The sequence below is a fragment of the Gracilinanus agilis genome, chromosome 4 (genome assembly GCF_016433145.1).
Source record: "Gracilinanus agilis isolate LMUSP501 chromosome 4, AgileGrace, whole genome shotgun sequence".
In the NCBI taxonomy this organism is placed as follows: domain Eukaryota; kingdom Metazoa; phylum Chordata; class Mammalia; order Didelphimorphia; family Didelphidae; genus Gracilinanus; species Gracilinanus agilis.
Window position 1 is genome coordinate 385,368,969 of NC_058133.1, and position 26,910 is coordinate 385,395,878.

Genomic DNA, 26,910 nt, shown 5'->3' on the forward strand with positions numbered 1-26,910 from the left:
TTATATTCCTTATGCGGAAGGTATGCAATTTCTTTGAAAATATTTTTGACTCTGGGTGCCATAAATATGACTAAGCGATATACATATGTAATATAGAAAAGACTAAGACATATGTAGTGAAGAAAGAAACCCGAAAGCAATAAGATCAGAAAAGAAAACAGGAAAGTAAAGATGAAAGAAAGGGAAAGAGGTAAGAGGGAAAAAAGATACATAGATATGGAAGTGTTATGCAAGGATGTATCTATTAGTCTAGAGATATCATCTAGAAACAGTATTATATAATAAGAAAAGTACAGGATTTGAAATTAAAGGAACTTACTTAGAATCCAAGATTTACCACATTCTTTTTTTTTTTAAACCCTTACCTTCCGTCTTGGAGTCAATACTGTGTATTGGCTCCAAGGCAGAAGAGTGGTAAGGGTAGGCAATGGGAGTCAAGTGACTTGCCCAGGGTCACACAGCTGGGAAGCATCTGAGGCAAATTTGAACCTAGGACCTCCCGTCTTTAGGCCTGGCTCTCAATCCACTAAACTACCCAGCTGCCCCCAAGATTCACCACATTGTAAGTGTTAACCTATAAGATATTCAAATGTTTCTATTAAATCATCCAGTGGCATCAAAGTTACATGGCTTTGTTTAGTAAAAATAGCCTGTTGGCCCAATTTACTTTAAAGAAAAGCATGACCTGCATGCAAAAGTTTCTCTGGACCTCACTATCCTCATTTGTAAAATCATGCAGTGAAACAAAATGACTGTCCTAGATGCTTTCTAGCTCCAAATGTCTAGCCCTATTCTGAATACTATTCGCATATAATGGAAATCTATCTTTTTTATGAAGACTACAATTATTGGAGCTGGTGGCATGAACATTGCTTATGGCATGTTAGAGATGCCTCAGAGTAACTTCAACACCAAGATTAAAAATAAAAAGAAACATTTCTATTATTGGATTTTCTTTGCTCTCATTGAAAGTTTTTATGCATGTTATTTCCCCCTTTTAGGAAAGTAATTAGATAATGAAAGGACAAAAAAGTAGATTTTATCTAAATATAAATATATGAATTGTCACAGGATATAACATATTTAACACAAAGGATGTAACATCTACCCCTCTTGTACACAAACATTTTGATACCTGAAAGGAATAAGAAAAAAAATCATTACCTACTAATGACTAAATATGAAGAAATTTAGCTTTGAGGAGATTCAGAGAGTTTGGCAAAAGAAACGATCTGTGGTATTAATATAAAGATAATTTCTAGGAATTTGAAGCTTCTAATGTGAGAGCAGGTTGGAGAGAGTGAGTCAAATCAGAGAGTGAGTAGGGACATATAAGTATATGTTTTATACATGCTGAGCATTCATACCAAGGCCCACGTCAAACCCCACAAATTCAATGTTGTTGTTCAGTTGTTTTCAATTATGTCCAACTTTTCATGAACCATTTTGGGGTTTTCTTGGGGAAGATACTGGTGAGGTTTACCATTTCCTGCTCTAGCTCATTTTACAGATGAAGAAACTGAGACAAAGAGTTAAATAACTTGCCTAGGGTTACACAGCTTGTAAGTGTTTCAGGCTGGATTTGAACTTGGGAAGGTGAGTTTTCCTGACTCCAGGCCCAGTGCTACCTATTCACAAATTAAATAAATTTAGTTTATGAGATATGTCTGATTTTTGAAAGCCCAGGATTGTAGAAAGTAAAGCAGCATAGAATAATGGCTAAAGCTGGTCTTAGGGTCAGGAAGAAATATGGTTCAAATACTGCCTCTGACATCATGGTTGTGTGCCCCTGGGAAAGTTGTTTAACTTTTTAATAACACCCCTTTATCTAAGACTGTAAATTTTACAACCCCTTTGCCACTGAAATTATAGTCCAGAACGTGTATGTGTGTGTACATATACAAATAGATAAAGTATAAATATATATACATATATATATAAAACTTGTTTTATATATGAAGTTTATTTTCTATCATCCGTAAATGTGGCTTCAAGATATTTTCTTGTTAATTTCTAATAAAGTTTCAATTAGGGGGCAGCTGGATAGCTCAGTGGATTGGGAGCCAGGCCTAGAGACAGGAGGTCCTAGGTTCAAATCTGGCCTCAGACACTTCCCAGCTGTGTGACCCTGGGCAAGTCACTTGACCCCCATTGCCTACCCTTACCAATCTTCCACCTATAAGTCAATACACAGAAGTTAAGGGTTTAAAATTAAAAAACAAAAAACAAAAAAAAAGTTTCAATTAGCACTTCCTTTTGTAAAATATTTGTGGAAATTCTGTTAGGCATCAGACTTATTAGCTGATCTCGGAGCTCTGTCTATCTCTTCAGAAAATAAAGTTGCATAAGAGAAATTTGCATAGAATGAGCTTTTGGAATGTTGCAGAAAGAGAGAGACTTGAATGACAAGAGAAGCAGTTGGAAGGAAAAGCAAAGCCATCTGGGAAAGGAACTCTAACAGGGGAGTTCGTTCCTGGACCTGGACAGAGCTCATATCTGACCTCAGGATTCAAATCCCCTCGCTACCTGAGGACTTCCTAACTTTTCCTTGTACCTCAAACACCTGTGATTGTACCTGTTCTCCTGGATAACAAACTTTAAAGAGGGATGGCTGAACATTTAGAGTGGCTTGAGGGGCTTCACCCAGAAAGCATGCTGAGCCAGTCCTGAAAAAGACTTCTCTCTGTGTTAACTATATAAAGACATTGCAACCTGTCATTTCCAGATTAGGTTATCAGAGTAGGAAAGGAGGAAATCAAGAAAACTTTCTGGTTGGAGCCTTTTGGCTTTGGCTTAAGCCAAAAAAGGCTCCACACCACTTTATGTTTAGATTAAGGCATTCCTGTTCCCACTCTCCAAATCATTTCCCTGAACCTGTTCATTAAACTACCCTTTTGATTTGAAGACAACACAGTCCGCTAATCCTTGAGGGGGAAAAGGCCTTGAAGGGTGAGGGATTTTTCTTAGGGGGAAAGAGCTCTCTTAAGCCTCAAGTTCTGTCGAATCTTGGGGTGCCCATCATTGCTCTTCTCCTAGCAGGGGCTGGCAAAGAGGGACATTTGGGGAAAGTCAGGCATAAAGCAAAGTCCTGACCAAAAGCCAAATCAAAATACCTTCAATCTCTTATCCTGGTACAGACTCCTTCTTGCCCTTTTACATCGACCATATCGTACACTTTCAAAGTGCAGTCATTGTCTCTCTGTCAGGAAGGAAAGGGTTTCCTTTGAGGTCAACTAGTCAATCCATCTTGACTAGGCCCAAACAACATCTACTAGGGGACCTCCCTTTCAGACTTTTTAATACTTCAAACTCTCCACTAGAGATCCAGTCTCTAGATAGGAAGAGAGTTTCCCTGGAGGAGTTTGTTCATTAACCCACTCAAAGCAACCTACAATCCCATCACACCAGGGATTCCCCCTCTATCCTTTTTAACAGTTGGCAGTCTATATGTAAAATAATCTCCTGGAATCTTTTCAATTCAGTGTATTAGGAACAAAAAAATACATGTTATTGCTTTTCCTGTCCAAATATATATATAATTAACATCCATACTATATCACCACCATGCAGATGCTGATGAAAATTCTAGTGTGTGACCAATATTCTCTTCCATGCTAGTTATACATAGTCTGTCCTTTGGGTAGTAGTAGCTACATTTACTGTCTTCAGGACCTGTCACCCTTGAAGTCTTGTCTCATAGCCTTATAGTCAGCACGGTATTTTGATTCCAAATTATCCACTCAGTTCTGATAGCTTCATGCCAGTAGGCTTTGTGTGCTGCTCTTGTTTCCTAGCCCTCAGCAGCAATGTTAAATCAAGACTTCAAATCATGCTCAGTCTATCCCTGAAGCATTTCTTCCCCATTCATCCATGTTTGTAGTCATGAGTTGGTATTCATTTTTAACACATACCCAGAATAGGAAAGCAAGTCAGAGACTGAGTATTTCTCAGCATTGATGAAAACTAGCAGTTTTGGTTCCTGTGATCTTCTTCCTTAGTAGTTCCTTTATCTCTGTATGCCTTGTTTTTGATGTTTTAAAATATATCTTTACAATTAGGTGGTATTTATCTGAGGACTATAATGTTTAATGCTATTTGGGATTTCACATTAGATTTCTCACATAGTTGTATAGACCTAGAAGATTATATTATTATTTTTGCATGACCAACAAATTCCCTGTGGTAGTAGATAACCAAAATAAGGGAGAATTCACATTCTGCTTAGAAATGAAAACTTGGGTTCTAAATTTAATGATTAAAATATTATATATGATTTACTTTCAGAAAGAGAATTATCTATCGATCAATAAACATTTATTAATCACCTACCATGGGCCAGCTACTGTATTAGGAAATGCAAGACAAAGATGAAATATCTCCTTCCTTCAAAAAGCTTCCATATTATTGAGTTACACAACATGTAATTAAATAAATAAGCATATATGAAATATATGCATAGAAAATCTCTGGGAATTTAAGGGTGAAGAATCACATAAAGCTTTCTTTATGAGGTGAAGCGTGAGCTATGCTCTGAAGGAAAATGGGTATTCTTAAAGGTGCTAGGAAGAAAAAAATACATTTTAGGCATGGGAGACTACTTATCAAAGGCCAATGAGATAGTAAATAGAATGTGTTATATTAGGAATAGGCCATACAGACTAAAGGGGAGTGATGTCCAATAAATCTGGAAAGGTAGACCAAAGGCAAACAGCAAAGGTCTTAAAATACTAAAACAAAGGAGTTTTATTTGATACCAGAGGTAATAAGGAGCCACTGAAGTTTATTGATCAGGAAAGTAACGTAATCAGATCTGTGCTTCAGAAACATCACTTCAGAAGCTAGATTGGAAGAATAGATTTGGGGAAAAGAGAATAAAGGTAGTGAAATGAAATAGAAGACAAACAAGTTGATAGAAGTTTATCCAAAACTGACTCATCCTTCTGCTACACCAGAAAACAGGAGGGCTCCTTACCCTCCATTTCCATTTATAGATCATCCTTTGTCAGTATTACCCAGTCAACACCTCTTCTCCTTTGAAGTTTATTTCATTCTTTCAAAGCCTTTGTTGTTGTACCTATGGTCCTTTAGTGAAATCTGTCTCCTCTAAATTAATTTTAGTACTTATTAAATTTAGTAACTGACTCATAGTCTTCTCAACCCCAAATACTAACCTTCATTATCACTTTTATAATGTCACCCTGCTCCATATCTCCCTTCCCTGACAATTTCAGGAATATAGACTTTGTTCTTTTTCAACTTACCTCCTTTACAAATCCACAAAATGAAAGATTTAAATGAAGCAACGGGTGAGAGAATAAACTCTTTAGAGTTCATTCATTCAGAGAACTGTGGGATGGTTCCAAACATATTAAAAGGTCCCTCAGAGTGATAGGGTACAGTGTTCTAGAGAAGCAGTTATCCAGCTTTTTGTTTGTTTGTTTTTAGGACTACTTTACACTCTTAAAAATTATTGAAGAGGGAGCAACTTGGTGGTTTAATGGGCAGAGAACCAGACCTGGAAATAGGAGGTCCTGGATTCAAATCTAGTCTCAGAAATTTCCTCCCTGTGTCACCCTGGGAAAGCTACTTAACTGTCATTGTCTAGCCCTTTCCATTCTTTTCCCTTAGAACCAATACAATTGATTCTAAAACAAAAATAAAGGTTTAAAAAATGATTCAAGACCACAAAGAGATCTGTTATTAGTGTTATAGTTATCAACATTTGCCACATTAAAACTAAAAAGCTGAAAATTTTAAAATGTGTATTAATTCATCAAAATAATAAGAAATCTATTATGTCTTACTATTTCATGTTTCATAAAAATAACTTTTTTCAAAACAAAAATGTAGAAGAATATCTTGTTTTTCCTTTTTTTTAAACCCTTAACTTCTGTGTCTTGGCTCCTAGGTGGAAGAGTGGTAAGGGTGGGCAATGGGGGCCAAGTGAGACTTGCCCAGGGTCACACAGCTGGGAAGTGTCTGAGGCCTAATTTGAACCTAGGACTTCCCGTCTCTAGGCCTGACTCTCAATCCACTGAGCTACCCAGCTGCCCCCGAAGAGTAGTTGAAGACAGCTAGATTCTCATATCTGCTTCCACATTTAATTTATTGTGATATGTTGGTTTGGAAGAAGTTTATGAAAAATACAATCTCACTCAGATATACACTTAGAAAAATGAGCAATATTTCAATAGGCAAATAATGTTTTATATTTTTACAAAAATATTTTTGAACCTATGGCACCCCTGAAAGGTTCAGGGACCCATTTCTACCCCCAAAAAGTTCACAAACCATGACTTAAAATTACTTCTCTAAAGAGAAGTCACTGTCTAATGTTGATGTTCTGAGTATAAGTTGACTATTTTTTTTGTTGGGATTTGTTGGAGTCATAGCAAAATGAAACATAAAGTAATGTTTACTCCAGATTAGAAAAAATGAGCATCTATTTTAACCAATAATACCAATATATTTCAGAAAGTTAGTTCTCATTCATTTTTATTTTTTCCTATTTTAACTATTAGTATTTTATGTGTCATCTTTTGGAGGGGTGACTTTTATTATAAACCTACAATATGTTAACTATATTATTGGTTAAAAAAGGTTTGTAATCAGACTTGTGAACCACTTACCATTATTCATAAATGTGTATATGTATATACAATGCTACAATGATAGAGCTAGAACTAGAAGCAATACCATCGGCTATCTAGTACAACCTCATTATATATATTTACATATATGTATTTTACATTAAGAAAAAGACTTAATTTTATTATATTATGTTATATTCTTTAGAATGTAAGCTCCTTGAGGTCAAGGAATGTTTTTACTTTTCATTTTGTTTCACAAAACATTATAATGTTGGTGCATTATAAGCAATTAATAAATTCTTGTCTTTGTCGGTAAATAGATATAAGTATAAATATCTACCTCTATTTTTAGAGGTATGTATAGGTAGATATATTATGTTTTAATGGATAGAGTGGATACATATGGATGTACAATACATTTATGTATACTCTAATCTTATCTTCCTCACAACAACTCACATATAAAATGAAGAGGCTGGACTAATTGTCTCTTATGTAGAAAGATCTCTATCTATCTACCTACCTTTCTATCTATCTATCTATCTATCTATCTATCTATCTATCTATCTATCTGTCTATCTATCTAAGACAAAGATTTGTTCATCTGCATACCTCTTATAAGGTATCCCAAAAGTCTTAGTGCTCCTTTAAACTTTAAAAATTTAAATAGTTTTTATAGCTTAAAACTGCACTCCCTTTTAGTATATCTCATGTGTAGATATTTCTTTTTTAACCCTTACCTTACATCTTAGAATTAAAACTGTGTGTTGTTTCCAAGGCAGAAGAACAGTAAAGGCTAAGTAAGGGTTAAGTGTCTAGCCCAGAGTCACACAGCTAGGACATGTCTAAGGCCAGATTTGAACCTAGGATCTCCCCTTTTTAGGTCTGACTTTCAATTCTAGTTGCCCCCTCTGTATAGATATATCTGTGTACCCTAGTTGTCATTTTGGCATCCCTTTACACACACACACACACACACACACACACACACACACACACACACACACACACACACAAACTGGCTACTTAACTTTCTATTTTCTATACTTTTTAGATCCACATATCTCTGATCAATGGAAGACCCAGTGCTGATGACCCTTCCCCAGAACTACTGGAATTCACCTCAGCTCGCTATATACGCCTGAGATTTCAGAGAATTCGGACCTTGAATGCAGATTTGATGATGTTTGCCCACAAAGACCCAAGGGAAATAGACCCCATTGTTACAAGAAGAGTAAGTTATGGTATAAATGTCATATGCTTTTGCTTATCAGCTTGGGGGTGATGAATGACTTTCTTTCTTTTCTTGCCTTTTTATACTCTCCTTTTCACCAGATGTGTAGAAAGAGACATTTTGGGGTGTCAGCTAGCCAATTGGACATAACTCACTCACTGCATATGCTGTTTTGCCTTTTTTCCCAGGAAATATGAGACAAATTTTAACATTAGCTTCCCAAACACTTTTGAAGGCCAAGAAGCCAACCAATGTGCCGTCTTCCAGGAGTGAACATTTTTGGGATTAGGAAACATGAGCAGGCTGTGGCTGTCAGTTGTTATTGTTTCATCCCTCCTGCCACCCCCACATTGTTCGCTGGTTCATTTAACCTTCCTTACACAATATCGACATAGCAGACATTTTATTACCAAGAAGTTCAATTGCAGTTTTCAAATGTGAAGTTTCAGCTGAAAAGAAAAAGACACAATGCACTATTGATCACATCTGCACTGCTAACAGAGTTACATGTATTGCAGTGGGGAAGAGCGGCTGCTAAATGTATTATATAGGAGAGACTCTAGGGATTATGGGTGTGAAACCAATGTTAGGGTAATTATTTACTCCTTTAGCTTTCCAACAGGGAAAAAAACCCCATAAGATTCCTAGGACAAAAAAGTCAACACGTAATGATGCAATTGATGTCATACTAGCTCTACAAAGAAACCTGAACAAATTTCCAAATCATCAGACCAGAAGGTAGAATGGTTAAGAGTCACCAGTATCCTGTTTTTCACTTCCCTCATTTTTCTCCATTATCTTTTTTCTTTCCTCATTGAACTGAATTGAATGGAATACTTTTCCAGAAAAGTCCATAGGATTTAGACTTGGACAGTTTCAAAGAGACCATATAGTTGGAATTCCTCATTTTAAAGATGTTTTCCCAATTTTGTCTTCGTTGTGGCAGAGCCAAGTATAGTGTTTTGTACATAGTAGAAATTTAATACTGAATTGAATTAAACGAGGCAACTGAGGAATAGAGAGATTAAGTAGGTTGTCCAAGATCACAAAGTACCTGGCAGGAAAGCGAGAGTTCAAAGTCAAATTTATGTAAGTAATGCACCTTTTACTTTCCCAAGCACTTTGAAATAAATTTAGTTTATGGTCTCTATAGATTATTGCACATATTTCCAACTGTTAGAGTATTCTGACTTAGAGTCCTAACTGAATTCATATGACTTTTTAGCATGGTAGTGTATTTGTTTTACAATGTCCTTTCAAGTAGAAAATAATCGTTACTTCATGATGATGCTATGGATTGTTTGTTTGAGAAAAATCATTTCTCATTCTAATTTGGGGATTTTTTAAAAGCAAACTCTGAGGAAGACTGAATAATATTAAAATAAAACTAAATATTTTCTGACAGCATATCTGTCAGGAAAAAAAATCAATGAAAATCAATTGCAGCTCTTCCTCCTTATCCTCAGTGGGGCCATGCATATCTCTTCTTTAGGACAGCATTGGAAACAGAAAAGAAAATACAAAACCTTTCAAGTATATTTCATTCGATGTCTCCTAGATTCCAGTGAATCTTATAAACACACATGCACACACACATACTTATATATTTAAAGGTAATTGCCCAATAAAGACATGCTGAGTTTTAGTTCCACTTTATGCCTCTAAGATAAAGCATTGTGCAAAGATCTCCGTTTATGTAAAATTGTTTGCCTTTTCATAAAGTCTATCGCAAATAATGTGGCATGGGCTTTCCAAACTATACATACTATGCTGATCCCAACTAGTAAATGCTGAAGCTTTAACAGGTCATTGACATTCATAGGTATGGAAATCTTTTGACATAGTCCACTAGTCCAAGTTCTATGTATGTCCATTGACAGAGTTTTTCTGAAAGTGCTTTGAAGAATGACATGTAAGCTATGATTCATTTCAATTCATCAGTTATTCCTTGTCTAGTATGTATAAGATAACATGCTTGGCTCAGTGTATCATTTACTTGATTACATTTTTGATTGCCAAAAATAATTTTCTTGCTCATAAATTGGCTTTCTGGAAGACTAAGATAATCATGAAAACAGCCTCTAGTTAACTTCAGATAGGAGCATAATAGCACCAATAATTAAAATAAGAAAAGAAAACAAGAAATCTTCCTTTTAATTTTTCCCTCTAGCTTACTGAGAGAAACAAATCTTAGTCACTGTCCATGCTATTCAGAATAAAACTTAGGTTCATAGCCTGTTTCCTTTCAGTATAATTAGAGAAAGAATTCACTGTTGGTGGTAGTTCACTTGGCAAGTTTCTTACAAATGGAAAGGAAAAGAAATAGCTGGCTCATGACTTAGACCCACTAAGGCCTTCATAAAAGAGATTTTTAAAAATCAAGAGAATCAGAACAACAATTGATATTATAAAAATATATAAAATAAGGACTTTTTCTTTGGCTTAGGAGTGAAAAGGTGAGAAGATTGATTTTTTTAAAATAAAGAGCTGGGGAACTAAAGATGTGAAATGTTGCATGTATTTTCAGATGAAGGTACTATTAATTAAGTTTTATAATTAATTAGCTAATGAGTACTATAATTTTTACTCCATTGTTTTACTTTGTTGCAAGAGACCTCTCACAAAGTGGAAGTGATCTATAAATACTCATTATTATGTCAATAAAACTTTAAAAAATTAAATTCATCTTAAAAATAGCAAATAAAAATGAAATCAACAAATATTTCAACCTAATAAACATTTATCAGGAATATTATATTAAGGAAAATAGTAGGCACTTGGTATCTAACAACTAAAATGGCAAAATTTCTTTCTTTGAGGACTTTTTTTTTGTAATCCCATAAATATTTTTTTCAGCATTTACTACAGTAGAGGTTTCTTTGTTATATATCTCCAGTTTTGAGTCCATAGCATTACAATTGGCAAGTAATCTGACTTCTTTAATTGAGTGATGATGCTTTTCTGCCCAGGTGCTTCATCTAGATTACTTTTCTGATCAATAGAATAGGGAGCTTACATTTAGACCATAGTCTTTAAATAATAACTGATGCAGAGCGAAAGGAGCAGAGCCAAAAGAACATTGTACACAGAGACTGATATACTGTGGTAAAATTGAATGTAATGGACCTCTGTACCAGCAGCAATACAATGACCCAGGACAATTCTGAGGGATTTATGGTAAAGAATGCTACCCACATTCAGAGGAAGGACTGCAGGAGAGGAAACATATAAGAAAAGCAACTGCTTGAACGCATGGGTCGGGGCGGACATGATTGAGGGTGTGGACTCGAAACTACCACACCAATGCAACCACCAACAATTGGGAAATTGGTCTTAATCAAGGACACATGACAAAACCAGTGGAAAAGTGTGTCGGCCATGGGTGGGGGGAGTGCAGGGGGTGAAGGGGAAAATAGAAGCATGAAACATGTAACCATGTTAAAAATGATTATTAATAAATGTTAAAAAAAATAATAACCACTGCTAATTGTACCTACAGTCATGTAGCTTCACTTCTTAACCTTATAGTGTTCACTTCATGTGAAGTATATATAAACTTTCTTTAGGCTGTATTCAACATCAAAGAACTATTTTCTGACACTGGGATCTTTATCTGTACCTCTCTCTTTCAAATTCAGAGGGGAAAAAAGTAAAATTTTTGAAGAAATGTGTTTACTTTTGTTTCTTCTAGCTTACATTCCCTTGTAACTAGATTTCTTGTTTTTCTTTGTCCAGTATTACTATTCAGTCAAGGATATTTCTGTTGGAGGGATGTGCATCTGCTATGGTCATGCCAGGGCTTGTCCACTTGATCCATCAACAAATGTACGTATATTTATAGGACGACTGGGGAAAATGCAGTCCTGAAACTGTAAAATGTTGCATGAGAATGCTTTGCTGACAGCATAGTCTTTGAATTGATGTCAGGTCCCCACTTAGATGGTGTAACTGAAAGCAATGCCAGGGTGAAATAATGCTGGCAGTCAGGATGATGGACTTTGAAGTCTGCCACCACAGTATCAGCAAACAGATTATTTTTTTTCCTTCAAAAGGCTTCAAACTAGTCCATTTGTTTTGAAAACTCTCTAACTATGACAGCATGCTACATGATTTAACTTCAGAGAATCCCTTCTATCAATCAGTCTGTCCACTTCTTTTACAATATTAATCAAGATTGTTCTTAAGCAAACAAATGGAAAAAGTTGGTAACTTGATGGTTATCTAGCAAATAAATAAGAGCCATCAAATGGGATTCTAGGAGTGCCACGTAGTGAGGATGGTATAAATGATGAATAACCAAGGGAAGCTACCTAGAACCATGTTGGAATATATTCATAATTTGGAGTAGAGTTTCCATTTGAATTTTAGTTTAATAATCCAGAAAAGAAAGTGAATATGATGTTCTTTTCCCTTCACATGCATGTCCTTCAAGTCACTCAGGTTTCTATTATGAGAAACAACTACTGCCTAGAGATCAGTACATGGAATATTTTAATATCAGTAGAAACAAGAATATGAAAAATTGCTTTGATTATGAAACTATAGCATGGATAGCAGATTTAGGACCCTTTCATTAATCAATGAATCAAAATGACATACCGTAAGGGATACGCAAAGAGTCAGCCACTTTCTGTAATGACATTCTACATCTATCTGCAGTGGTATTTCTTGTACAACATTACTATTCTCTTCTGATTATGTCATTAGCTAGTGAGGATTTCCCAAACCCAGGCTGTTGGAATCTGACTGGGTCAATAGTTAACTGGAATTTTATTCTGAGATTAATCTACAGTTTTGAGATCCCTCAGAGAGATGGATTATCATTTCTTAAAAACCCCTACCTTTTGTCTTAGAATTGATACTAATTATTAGTTCCAAGAAAGATAAGTGGTAAGGAATAGGCAAATAAGGTTAAGTAACTTGTCCAGGGTCACACAACTAAGAAGTATCTGAGGCCAAATTTGAACCCAGAATTTCCTGTTTCCAGTACTGGTTCTCCATCCACTGAAATACCTAGCTGCCCCTAAATGGATAACTTCTTGAGCTCACTGAATTAGTGACCCTCTTGCAAAATAAATTAAGATTTAGTATAAAATACCTTGGATTTGTCCTTTTTTTTCTTTTACTACTAGATCATAAGATGCCCTGAACAATTCAGAACAGACACATTCATTTGTGAAAATCTCTAAATCCCATCTGGAGAATGGGATAAAAGAACAATCAAATTAGGTTTCTGTTGGGTCCACTCTTGCAAAGTTTGATTTTGTCCCAAGAAAAAGTAAATAATATATACCCTCTCTCCCCTTTCTTCTTGTTTAGAAATCTCGTTGTGAATGTGAACACAATACTTGTGGTGATAGCTGCGATCAGTGCTGTCCAGGATTTCACCAAAAACCTTGGAAAGCAGGGACTTTTCTTACCAAGACCGAATGTGAAGGTATGTAATTCAAAACCTTTGTGGATTTTAGCCAACAGCTCAAACAAATCATATTCCAAAGAAGGAAAGATATATGTAATTCTTTCCTTTTAGAGAGACTCCTTATAAACATTAAAAAAAATTTTAAAACATTGAACTAAAAGAAGCTTATCTATATAATATAATGCATATTGTGCTATACTTTGTGCATGTAGGAGTGGATTATACATAATTAGTTCTATTTTATCAGATTTATGTAATGTTAAAAATGATTTCTTTTACTTAATCAGTTCACAAACATTATTTTTTAAAGATCATTTCAGTGCACAGTCTGTGCTCTGAAGCTAGTATTTTTTTTTCTTGATACTTACCATCAAGTATCAAGATGCATCTTGATGACCTACCAGAACAGGTCACAGAGAATCAAATCTTCCCTCAGGTTTAAGCTGCATAAATTATATTCTCTATTGCACCAGTTAATGCTTCAGGCTCCAATAAAATCAAATGTTTGATGACTAGAAAATTTGTAATTGTTCCTCAAACTGTTTTTGTATTAAGTTTGTAATAATTACAGCTAATAGCTAGTATTTCTATAGTATTTTAAGATTTGTAGAGCACTTTACATATACTCCCTCATTTAATCCTCACAACAACTCTGGGAGGATATTCTTTCTTAATGCTAGCAGCAAACTTGTGACAATTGATGTAAAAGATGACTGTGAAACACAAATGTCAGCAAATGGTTTGAATGATTCTAAGAAATTAAAGGGCTAACAAACTACAATGAAAATGTGTTCATGGAAGGCAAGAAAACAATGATTTCACATGAATCTTTTCAAAGTATATTTTTCAACATCATTCAGTCAACAAGCATTTATGAAATTCCTGCTCTTTGCCAAACACTGAGGAGTCAAAAATAAAAATGGGAAAATTCTTGCCCTCATTAATTAACATTAATTAAATTTGTAGAAAGGCAGACATATTACACTAGTCACAAATCTAGTATGAATAAATTCAACTTTATAACAAGGAGAAAAATCACACATATGTACACACATACATAAACGCATACCCACAAACTCAATATGGTGACATTAGGTACTTTTTTAAGAAAGCAAGTTTCAAGGTCATTGCTAGCTTTTGAACCTCTTCAGTCTCATATAACCTGCCTCTGTATCTAGATCACCAATACATCATTCTGAAGATCTATTTATCATCTCTGATAATCTGATAAGGATGGCTTAGCTGATAAGGAAATAACAGGACATTGAGAGGATCTTGACTAAATCATAGCTGCTTCTCCGAAGTACCACTAGGTCACAAGTTTATTATATAAGAAATTCAAACTCCCTTTCACCCAAAAGCACAAGGAAAGTTTTCCACAACTACACAGAGCTGTATTTTTAACATAGACAATATAACAGGCTTAGAAGCTTCAAGGTGAAGATGAGAACCAGGCTGGACTTTCAGCTGTATTTGTTATCACCAAGCCAAGACTGAAAATACTTTTCTCAGTAGCAAATGCCCCAGCTAAACTAAGGTTTCGACCTTGGCTGCATTTCTGACCGAAGGGGAAGAATGTTAACCTCTTAAGTGTTGGTTTGCTAGGAACTTAAAACTTTTTAATAAGGCCACAATACTTTTCAACAAGAAATCACAAGGATCACAAAAGGGATCAAAAGAGGAGTCTCAGATTTTTATCTATTCTCTTATTGGCTTCTGACACATCATAATCATGTGTTCATGATGATTTGGAGCAATCAAGAAAAAGCTTAGTTAAGTTTAGCACATTATATTTAGGTAGGCAGAGAAGTGAGTAGGATTAATTTTAAAAGATTCTTACTTTTAATCAAAATAAATTTTAAGTTCAACTGTTTAAAGGAGTTCTAGAAAATGTCTACAGATCTTATAGACATTACAGATTAATTCATATTCTGGAGCTTCTGGAGAGTCAGGAAGAAACAAATTTGCAGACGACTAAGAAATAAAAATGGAAAGATATTTGGTAGACCTGGTAGTTTGCAAGTTATACCTAAAAAGTGCTGAGAAAATGAGTAAGGACATTAATGACTAGAAGGAGAGGGAAGTTGGTCATGCAGCAGGAAGTGAGAACCCATATGTAGCTTGAGTGCTTCAAAGATACTCACAAAATGTTAAAAGGATTATAGAATGACCTCCAATTTGTTAGATGGATCCTTTGTGGAGCTTTATGAAAAGACATGAATATAAATTATATGGGATTAGAAGTTATGGGATGCTTGCAATCAGTTCTTGGACAGAAATGTACAGTACATCCATTGAAACAGTGTTAATTCTCTTCCTTCCCACCATGTTATGTTTTACAATATATGGTTTACCTTTATCCATCTTCATATTCCCAATACCCAGCACATATATTTATTGACTTGAATTTGTATGGATTTGGTAAAGTTAAGATACTCTATATAAATTCCTGTCCCTCCATGTCAAAACCCTTTCCTCAAACAGTACATCGAATATGGGTAGTAGAGTGCAAATGTGACTGTACCACCACAAACACTAATGTAAGCAGATTACTGTAGAAATACCAGTAAATCCATTCCATTTCAGTGCTCTTTGTTCTCCCTGCCTCATCTATAATTTCTATTAGGATGACTAGGTTTAAGTTCCCAGGTTCTTTGCAGAGAGAATAAAATTGATACTGTGTCAATTCCATGGAGATGACTTTGTTCTCTAATCTAAAGAATATTAAGAAAAAATAAAGTACAAGATAAGAGCACATACCGAAAATGATTTTCATTGTCATGTAATATATCCTTTACAGAATATATCTTATGTAGAATTACAAATTAAGAATGATTATCTGTTAATGGTGTCGGTCTGCAAATGTCCTGTTTTCACAAACATTTATTGAATTCCCATAGCAATACAAAAACTTCTGTGAAGAATGAAATTATCTGGAGGCTATTATTTTTAGCTATATAATATTATTTTATTAAAAGACTGCCCAAGTTTTCTAAACTAGCTAGAGGACTCCATATACAGTCCAAACTGATACTAAAATAACCAGAGCTGGGCCCACTGGAGAGAGATCCTAGCAAAAGCAACTGAGCCACCATGCTTGAAGAGAAGGGGGAAAAGCCTTAATTCCTGTCCTTCATGATATAATCATCAGTACCTCCCTATAACATCCCGAAAGGGTTTCTCATTAGATAACAGTCACAATGGATCATTTCTTTTGTTTTTTGTTTGTTTGTTTTTGTTTGTTTGTTTTTTGTTTTATTCAAGAAATTTCCTCTCAAGAAGTGATAGGTCTTCTTAACACCAAGTCACTCAGAAATATGGCCATCCCTACCAACATGAAGTCTACCTCAATGATTAATTACTTCACCACCCAAAACATTCCTGCTTATAGACAAACATGGAGCAGATCTCCACCCCACCATTTTTTAAATCTAGACAAAAGAAGAGAGGAACCAACATAGCCTCTGGGAGAAAGCTTGAGCTTCAGCCCTAAAATCAAACAGTTTTAAAATCAAAAGGCTTTTAAAGGGCCAACCAAAAAGGAGTAAAAGTTAATATTAATTTTCCATATTTCCTAGTAATACACAAAGCAATGTGAAATTGTTCAATCATTACAACAAAAACAAAGTAAATTTAAAATATGCATATTGTACAGATTTTTTTGGGAAAATGCAACAAGGTATGGGTGTGCTTGTATTTATGTATAAGTATGATATTACTCTGCAGATAAGAATACACTGGGTTCAGAATTGAGTAAGAGGAAGAAACTGAGCTGAACTGTATTTGGGAAATTGTGTAGTGCTTTATATTGCAGAAGTGTATCCTGTAATGACACTGTGGAACATTGCTGTTAAGCGCCAAACATTAGGATCTCTGAAGAATCAAAAAGACAATGAACCAAAAAAAAGTAGACAGATATACATGTGGTGGCAGAAGTAGGCTGCATCATATTGTTAGTGATGACTATTTGTGCTTCAGACATCAATGAGGAGAATGACTAGTACAGTACTCAGAATTCAGGGCAATTAATACATTCATTAGTACCCCCTAGAAAGTAAAAACAAGCAGGTGAAGCAATTTGTGTAACCTTGTTAAAAGATGCAAAAACAAAAAAAGTGCAGCATGGGATGTTGTGAATATAATATGCACTAATATCAGTTTTAATTCTGATAAAGTCATGCATCAATTAAGATGTCAAACTGAAATTAATATTTAAGAGATAAGAATCTCCAAATATTATTGAGACAAGAATTTCTTTCCATAAATATGTGGCTCATTATATGGAATGCTAGGCCTGGAGTAAGGAAGACTTATTTTCCTGACTTCAAATCTGGTCTCAGACAAGTAGCAACTCTGGGAAAATCACTTAACCCTGCTACCTCAATTTCCTCATCTGTAAATTGGAAGGAAATAGCAAACCACTCTGGTATCTTTGCCCAGGAAATGCCAAATAGGATCATGAAGAGTTGGGCATGACTGAAAACTACTGAAAAATAAAGTATTTCTTTCAGTTTGAATTCCATCAATTTCCTTTTCATTCTACATTTTGTCATATTTTATGTTTTGTCTTATTTCATTTTTTCTTTCACTTAATCCTATTTCTCTCCCTCTCCAAAATCATGAGATAGATTCCATCTTTCCTAGCTACTGGCTTGTATAGAGATTTTTAGTTTTGACATCTTCTGGAAATCAGACTATTTAGGAACACAGATCCAAATTATATTGGACAGAAAGTTTGTCTTTGCTTCCAAACACAGGTGTTCCTTTCTGAATTTATTATTTTGTCCTTCAAATACCCTCACTCAATAGTTCCCTCTGTTAAACCTTCTTTTGAAGGAAGGATCTGGAACCAATTATTTCTATTCAGAGTTCTAGTATAAATTTAAGTCAATATGTTACCTGTAGTGATGGGAGTGGGGACTAAATAAATATGTATCTGTGGTGGTTGGGGTGTGGGGAGGCAGGCAGGGAAGCTCCATGTTAAGACTTATAAACGTGTTAAGGCAGCTAAGTGGTATAATAGAGTTGGTAAGAAAGACCTAAGGTCAAATCCAGTCTCAGAGAGTTACCAATTTTGTGACCCTGGGCAAGTCACAACTTTCCTCAATCTTATTTCCCTCATCTGTAAAATGGGGCTAATAAGTAAGCATATCTTCCAGAATGGTTATTAGAACAAAATGGAATGATATTTGAAAGGCACTTTGTGAACTTTAAAGCACTATTTAAATGCTGCTCCTGTTTTGTCAAATTTGAACAGGAAAAGCTGTCACTAAATGTTAAAAGTAATAGGGGTAGGTAGAGAGCAAGAGAAAGAGACAGCGACAGATTAGAGACAGAGAGTAAATATAAAAGGCAGCTGGTGGGAGGCATGGAGGAATGGGAAGTATATCTGTATAAGGAACATAATGAGAAGATGGAAAGTCCAGTAAAAGAGTGGAGCTAGGTATGATGTCTGCATGGCTGGGCCTTTCAGGTCATCTTGGCCCCAGCTAGGGAGTCATCAATCAAAAGAGAAGAACTTAGGATAGAGATTTCTGCAGGCTAGTAAAGTTAGTGAAGTCTCAAGCAAGATAATTGAACCAAAAGCAGCTTGAGCATAATTGGAGCCTCTCAAATAAATGAGGAGCTGTGGGATGGCCAAGGGAAGGAATGGAGAATGCTTGGAGGTTTTTCCTGAATATCTTTAATATCACCATTTGGTTATCTTTAGCACCTGTGCATGACTGACTGCTAGAATAGCTTCTTCATTGACATCCATATCCCAATCCACAACAGACATTTTTTCATCTTCTTCCCACATTAGGAATAGAGCTTATATTAGAACTCTTCTGTCCTGAACTCAGGGAATTATGACTTTTTTTTCCTCCAAATTTAGTTGCAGCTGTGTGTCTTATGAACCAGAAAACAGGTGTGCTAAGCAATAATGATTTTACTTAGCATTTATGGAAGAAGAGGAAAAAAAAAAGGAAAAAAGACTAAAGAATGATATTTTTTCTGGCCTGTGTTATCTAGGGAATTTTTGGCAAAAGCATATATAGCAGAAAGGAAACCTTCTGTCCCAATGCCTTCCTCTTTCTATTACTCTTGTGTGTTCATGTAGAGAAATTTTAATGGAGTTTATTTTCTTTCTGTTTTGTTACAAAAGATCTCCCCAGAGGCAGATCTGAGTTCTCAGACTCTATCACATTATAGCTGAGTGATTTAGACAAGTCATTTAGTTTCTCTTGTTCAGTTTCATCATCTGTAAAATGGACATACTTTTACTACATAGATAGTAAGAAAAAAATAACTTGTATTTGTATTTACTATGTCTGACAGTGTCTGCAAATAGTGGACACTAAATATTTATTGACTGATAAATATATGTCTATTTCTACTAAGTTCAGAGAAATAGGAGAAATGGTCGTCTGAATAAAGGAAAGACCTTAATTATAGATTTGTTTTATTAAAGAAAAGCAACTTTAATACCTTTCACAGATGTATGGTGATTCAACTACTGAAGTAGAAATAGCAGGATTCATATTGGGTATGCTGCAGTAAGTAGCCCAGGCTTATCTTTAAATAACTTAGTACTCAAATAGAACTATGATCTCATTGATTGGAAGGAGTTCCCTCTGAGGATGCAAAGTACAGCCCATCTATGCCTGGTCATCCGGTGGCATTCTTGTTGATGATTTCACTTGCAGTAGGTTTAGCCATTCAGGAGTCAAGAGACAATGTGGCAGAGCTCAAAGAATGCCTTGGCCTGGGAGTCTAGATCCCAGCTTTGCCCTTACTGTCTGACGTTCTTTATACTTGACTATTGCTATGGGGTGTGAAAGCTAAGTTTAAATTCTTTAGACTGAGGATTTCAAAGAAATTGGTAGGCAGTTCCAAGCATATAAGTCAGGCATAAAAATATAAATATGTCCAGAGATAAGACAGAATGTGGAAGATTATTTTAACTCTCTCTACCTTGGCATTTGCTTGCATGATACTAAATCCATAATGAAAAGCATACTAGATTTGTAATGAGAGGACCAAGATTCTCATCCTGGCTCTCCTAGCCTGGCCTATTTCCTTATATTTTGGATCTGATGACCTTTATGTTTCTTTTAGATCATTCTTCAATCCTAATATTTTTACATCCTTAATCCCAATCAGAATCTAATTAGCCTCCTTTGGACGTTTCTACTAATTTTGATTTAGAGTGTTGAGTTCCAGGATTGGTTTATACAGTGTTTCTGATTTGACAGATATTTCTCAACTGCACTCTCCCCTACTTCCTCCAGTTTGGGTTCTGTCGAGCATCATGGATTCTGATCAGTCTAAGCTTGTTGAACCCCACCCTTGGTGCTACTCAAGAGCAACAATACATTATCCAGCTGTGACCTTAGACAAGTCTTATTCTCTTAGAGCTTCATTTCCCCTTCTATGGCATGAAGGGATTGAATCTCTAAAGTCTCTTCCAATTTTGTGGTTTTATGATTCTATCTTATTGCATGATTTACTCCCCATTAATCCTATTGCAGTTTATCACCACCAGATTAAAGTCAGACATAGAGCTCAAATTTGAATATATCATGTAGTAAAAAAGAAGTAAGTAGTGCTCCATATTTGTAGTGAAGCTCCATATGTTGCAAGGATCCTTTGTTTGTATGAGACATAAAGAGACCCAAATTAGATATATCTGGACTCTTTTCTCCCCAACCTTCTTTGGAGGAGGTTTTCATTTCTGATAAAAGAAGAAGCAGGAGGTTGAGGCTAGAGGGAGTACCTGGCCTGAGATATATATTATATAACTGTTTCCTTAAATATTCTTCATCTAGAAATTCCATCTCTGGAGAAAGGGGAAACCCCAAGCTCTATATCCAAAGTCTGATCCCTTATGCCCACTTAATACCAATGCCACAATGAAAACACATAGCAAATAGCAATTAACCTATTTAACAAAAATCAGAGTAAAGCAGAAATCAGAAAAAGGTAAAATCAGGAGGCTATTTACCAGGCAATACATAATAAAATATTTCTCTCTATGGGAACAAGATAGCTCAGCTCAAGTGAGAGAGTGTCCTGGATCTCACCTAAGAGAAACTTCTCAAAAGACTCTAGCAGAGCAAACAGTGGATGAGGACATGGTAGACAGTAGGGTCTGCTTGCTCTTTTTATTTCTTCCAAAGTCTTTTCCTTCAGCAACTGAAAGTGAGGTTGGCTTCTTCCATCTTCTCTCTTGAAGCTGGAAGCCAAGAACATTCAATTGCTGAGTCTTCAAAGGGAATGATTGTGAACTGAAGTCCTTGCCAACACTGTCACACCCTTCATGCAGGCCAGAGCTTTCATCTTCACCAGTAAGGACAGAATGCCTATACCAATGGACTTTGGGATAGTTCTTACAATAAAGTCCTTTTAAAAAAAAGTCTAAGATTTATCTCTACATATATAAAAATTATTTTTTCTAGAATATTAGTAGGAATAAATAGACTCAAAATGGATATTTATTTTTTAAAATTAATAAATTCATAACAAATTCTGTTTTTAATTTTTAAAAGTTAAGAAAATAACTTTTTTTTAAACCCTTAACTTCTGTGTATTGACTTATAGGTGGAAGAGTGGTAAGGGTAGGCAATGGGGGTCAAGTGACTTGCCCAGGGTCACACAGAGAAAATAACTTTTTTAAATATAAACATTTAATATTTTTAAAATCCATCTGTTCCTTGTATCTTAATTTAAATTCAGAATCCCAGAAATGAAGTAGAGTTTGAGGCAAAGAGAACTAGGAAAGAATATAATTATTGTTTTTTGAAGTTATTTTTGTTTTTTTCAGGCTTCATGTTAACCAACTGAGGATTTTGCCTCTTGGTGAGACAACTGTCTTGCTAAGACTAATAGACAAGTGAAAGCTTAACCCAAGACCAAGCCTAAGGGAAAAAAATAAAGTGATGGGATAGTTTTGTGTTTTTTGAAATATGTCAACACATATTTTCCCCAATAAGCATTAGGTATAGACTATGATCTGTCTTCAGTTTTTCAATATGAGGTTATTGCTATTTCAAGAAGCACTAAATAGTAAAGGCACTAAAATTGTGTGTGCATATGTGCGTGTGCACGTGTATGTGTGTATATGAGCATGAAGCTAGTTCTTTGGTTAATAATGAAAACCCTATGACACAAACAGAGGAGTTGAAGACCAGCTAGTCAACCTTTATTAAGCACTGCCCAGGTGCCAGGCAATGTTTTAAGTAATGGGGATACAAAGAGACGAAATGCAATCTCCCCTCCCCAACAAGGGGGTCACTGTCTAATGGGAGAGAAACCCACAAAACTATGTACATAAAAGATATATAGGTAATAAATTGGCAATAATCTCAGAGAAATTATCTCTTCTCTATTCTCCCCTCTTCTTCCTCTTTCTCCTCACCTTTTATTCTAAACTATGCTCCTCCCCCAGTCCCTAGCCACAGATGATTTACCCTCCTTTGTCTCTGAGACAATTGAAGGATTTGTATACCTTCAGTTTGCCTCCTTCATTTCTTAAAACTTCTTAAAGTTCTCTCTTCCTTTCTACTGTGTACATAAATTCTCTTCATTCACTGTATTCTTGATCACATTCATACTTTTATCTTCTGTGACCTGCTCCAGCAGTTATCCTTGTTCTCATGTTTCTTTAGTCTGTCCCTTTCTACTTCACTCTCTCCTTTTACCTGCAAATATTTAGGTCTTCTAAACTTTAAAACAAGCAAGCAAATAAGCAAAACCTGCCTTCTCAGACCCTTTAATCCCACCTAGCTACAATCCATTCTTCAACTCCAGGCCTGATTCTCTTTAAACTCAAAATCTCATGTGATGGCATCTGTACTTTGATGTCCCACTGGTACCTCAACATGTTTATAATGGAAGGTTTTATCTTCTCCTATTTAACTTATTTTTTTTTCACCATTTCTCCTTGTGGTGCCACCATTCATTCCCTTGGTTTCCTAAATACAGGGTTATCTTTAACTCTTTCTTTGCCTTCACCTCTCTTGTCCATTCAATTATCATGTCCTATTGATTTCATTTCTACAACATATCTCCATTCATTGGCCATCTTCCCTATTCATCCCTTTCTCTCCTCTCCCTGTGCCCTCATGGTACAGGCTCTTTTATTTACATGTTGGTAGGACTTTTCCCTTTTAACAGGGTTTCCTGTCTCTATAGTCTCTTCCTTACTATTTATATGGAATACTGTATAGAGTGCTGGACTTTAAGTTAGAAACAACCAAGTTTTAATATTACCCTTAATACTGCATTGTGTGATCCTGGCTATCTCAGTTAAACTTTTTCAGCTTCAGTTTCTCCACCTGAAAAATGGGTCTACTATAAGTACCTATCTAGCCCAAGTTACATGTTTTTTTTAATATCAAATAAGATAACATATAAACAGTGCTCTGAAAACCTGAAATAAAATGTTAGCTGTTAATCATCTTTATTATGTATCTGTCCTTCAGACAGCTGCAAAAATTGTTTTTTCATAGATATAATCATGTCACTCTTCTACTCAAAATACTTCAGTTGTTTCTATAATCTAATTAATGGAGTCCAAACTTCTCTGCCTGTTATTTGAAGTTATCTTCACATTTTCACATTATCTTTTCTTTTTATATTACTTAGCTCCACACACTCTTTGATCCAGTTAAACTAGATTACCATCTAGCACTCAAGTGCCCCCTCCAATGTTAGGCCTTTGTATCTTTGTCTACTTGGGATACCCCACTTTTCTCTCTTTGCCTCTGTCTTTTAACACCTAATACAATTGCTATTTCTCCCATGAAACTTTCCCTGATTCTGCTGGCCATAAGTAGCTTTTCCCAAAGTTTTATGTTTTGTTAATGTCTAATTAACTTACCATTGTGTATTACCCCTTTTCTATATCTCAGATTAAGCAGCAAGACATGCAATTCTATTTTATGTAAACTCTGTATATGTCATCAAGTATTTTTTATTTTACTGAAAATATTTTAAATTTCACTTTTTAGTAGCACAGCTATTGCAGAAGGAAGGTCATGCTTATGCTTTTACAGGGATCTGGTTTGTGAACATACAACCATTATTAAAATCTACTCCCATTTTCTTTAACAGTGATAAAGGACCACACAGGCCTATGGATCAATTGATTAAGTAGTCTTGTACAGTCCATTACCATTGCTAAAGAAATCTCAAGACTATTTATGATGGTGATGGCTAGTTCCTAATCCAACAGCTTTATGTTAAACACAGTTGGGGTTCATTTTCTACAAAACCTATGTTTCTAAAAAATTGAATTTAGTTTTTTGTAAGGGCAAATGCATTAAAATACAATGAGGGTGGTAAATTGAATATTTTAAATTCAGCAGGGAACTCTGCTATTTAAACTTATTTTTTGTAAAATGAAAAGTCCTTTTCAAAAATTAATGATTATCAACACATAAAAATTTTGTGACTTTAAGCTAAATAATTTAACCTGCCAGGTTCTTGATTTTCCCATCTGTAAAATGAGGAAATTTTACTTGATTTCCTCTGAGGTTCCCTCTTATTGTAAATCAATGATCGAGCTTTAGTCAAGGTGCTCTTTATAAAATGATTCACTTGGTGATGATATTCTTTAGATACAACATAATTTCAAGTAATAATAGTAGATCACATATATTATCTGAGGGCTTATATCCCATCTCCCTACTCTAGTGGGTTATGATGCCTTTCTCTAATGCTATGAAGACTCAAGACCTAATTCCACTGTATTCTCCCCAATACCAACTGTTGATGATTAGCACTTAAATATAATTTAACTAGTTCATAACAATTTGTTTTTCAAAGGAATATTTACTTAGGAGATATTGAAAGAACAAAAGTACAAATATTTCTCCCCAAAACCCAAGTGCATATTCACCTTCATGACATCTTTATTCTTAGGGAGAGTGAGCTCAAGCTTAACTCAATTACTATCTGCTCCCAATAACTTCCCTTCCTAATGTGGATGGGTATATTAATTTCCTTTTTTGTAGGACCCAGTTTATTGACTATAGAGGCAATCCACACTGAAATGGGTTCCTATTGCTACTCTGAGTTGTTCTAGCAAGCATGTTTTACCTATCCACAAACTCTGGAATAGACTAGCTCCCAGGATTCTGGTGCCTCTTTAAACATTTTGAAGCTAGTAGGCTCATAGCTTAGTCCAATCCATCGCCTGTAATTTTTTTCATATGAAGCACTTAAGAATGATATAATAGGATGGAAAACACAGCACCATATGCTTATGGCTTCATGTCAATCTAGATAAAGTAAATTGTGGGTACTAGCTCTCTCTCCCTCAATGTAAAGGCTTATGAAAATCTTTTTCTCTTTATTTGAGTGGAGCTAAGCAAGCAAGAGAGATAATAGTATAGCCTAGGACAAATTCTTCTCTTCCTCCTTTGAGTTTCAGTTTTCTCCTTGAGAAAATAAGGAACCTGGACTAGATGATTTCAAAGGTCACTTCTAGTTCTTGTTATTATTTTATAATATATAGAAAGTGACACAAAGATTACAAACCAGCTTCCCTTATAGTCACGAGCTTTTATTTGATCTAATTCATCATTAGTTGCAGCAGCTATCCCTTCAAAAATGGCAAGTTTTCCCATGACTAAACTGTGGAAGGAACTGCTTGTTCACATTTCAGCTTCTTTAACCATATCTGTTCACAGGGATAGGCAGTATCATTAGCAACACTAGCTTTCACTGTAGAAGACAAGAATATAGATGCTTTATTTTTCCATTATACTGGGGATGGAAAGATTGCATATTTCTCATAACACATTTTGACAGCAGTGTATTTTTTAATGCCAGTATTTATGCCCTTTAAGTAAAAGCTGAAGCTTAAAGTGGTTTCTGAATTTGAGAGCCAGATTTTTATGTTGCCAGTGCCATTATAGTTTAGGATTGTCTAAACATACCCCCCAAAATGTTTATGTAATTCTTTGTATTTGTTGCGTGGCTCTTGGTATTACATCCTTCATATGATATCTTTCTTAATATGAAGTTCAAAAATAGTACAATAGAAATTGCCTCTTTTATAAGGGTTTAATTTCTCAGCTGTTTGAAGTATCATTTCATCAACATCACATTGACTCTACAAATATACAGTAAATCTTTCTTCCATTGGCTCTTAAACAGCTACATAAAATATGTTGATGACATGCTTTGGCTATCCATGTTTCCAACTCAGCTTCCTAATTTGTATCCTGTTTCATAAATATAGTAGGACCTCATTTTATGAGAACTCAACACATGCTAATTCACTTCTACATGATTTTCAGTCAAAAAAAGGGCAGAAAAATACATTAAAATTTCAAAAATAATTATATGCTAAACTGAGTCATTTTCCTAAAGTAGTATACAATCTCACAGTATTTCACCCAATCAAATTCATTCTTACTCTGAAAAGCAATAATATGAGTCATTACATTGTTTTATGCCAAACATTAGCTCCTGCATCGATCTTTGTCCAGATTTGTTTCTAGTAACAAGTCATGTCCACATGAAAACAGTACTTCTCTTTCTTTCATTAATGCTATTTAGCTATTAATAATGGCCCAAAGTACAAGAGTAGTGATACTGGTAGCTCTGAAAAGCATTAAAAAAAGTCTTAAAATGTTTAGGTGTGTTCATATGAGAATGCTTATTAAATAACGAGCTCA

The 26,910-nt window shown here is 35.1% G+C and overlaps 1 protein-coding gene across 1 annotated transcript in view; it reads left to right on the forward strand.

Annotated features, from left to right (window-relative positions):
- Window positions 1-26,910, forward strand: part of LAMA2 (laminin subunit alpha 2) — a 625,852-nt gene that overhangs the window by 131,155 nt on the left and 467,787 nt on the right. The window contains 3 exon segments of the mRNA XM_044676961.1: window positions 7,645-7,824; window positions 11,560-11,649; window positions 13,144-13,261. Coding sequence (XP_044532896.1) covers window positions 7,645-7,824; window positions 11,560-11,649; window positions 13,144-13,261 — 388 coding nt within the window.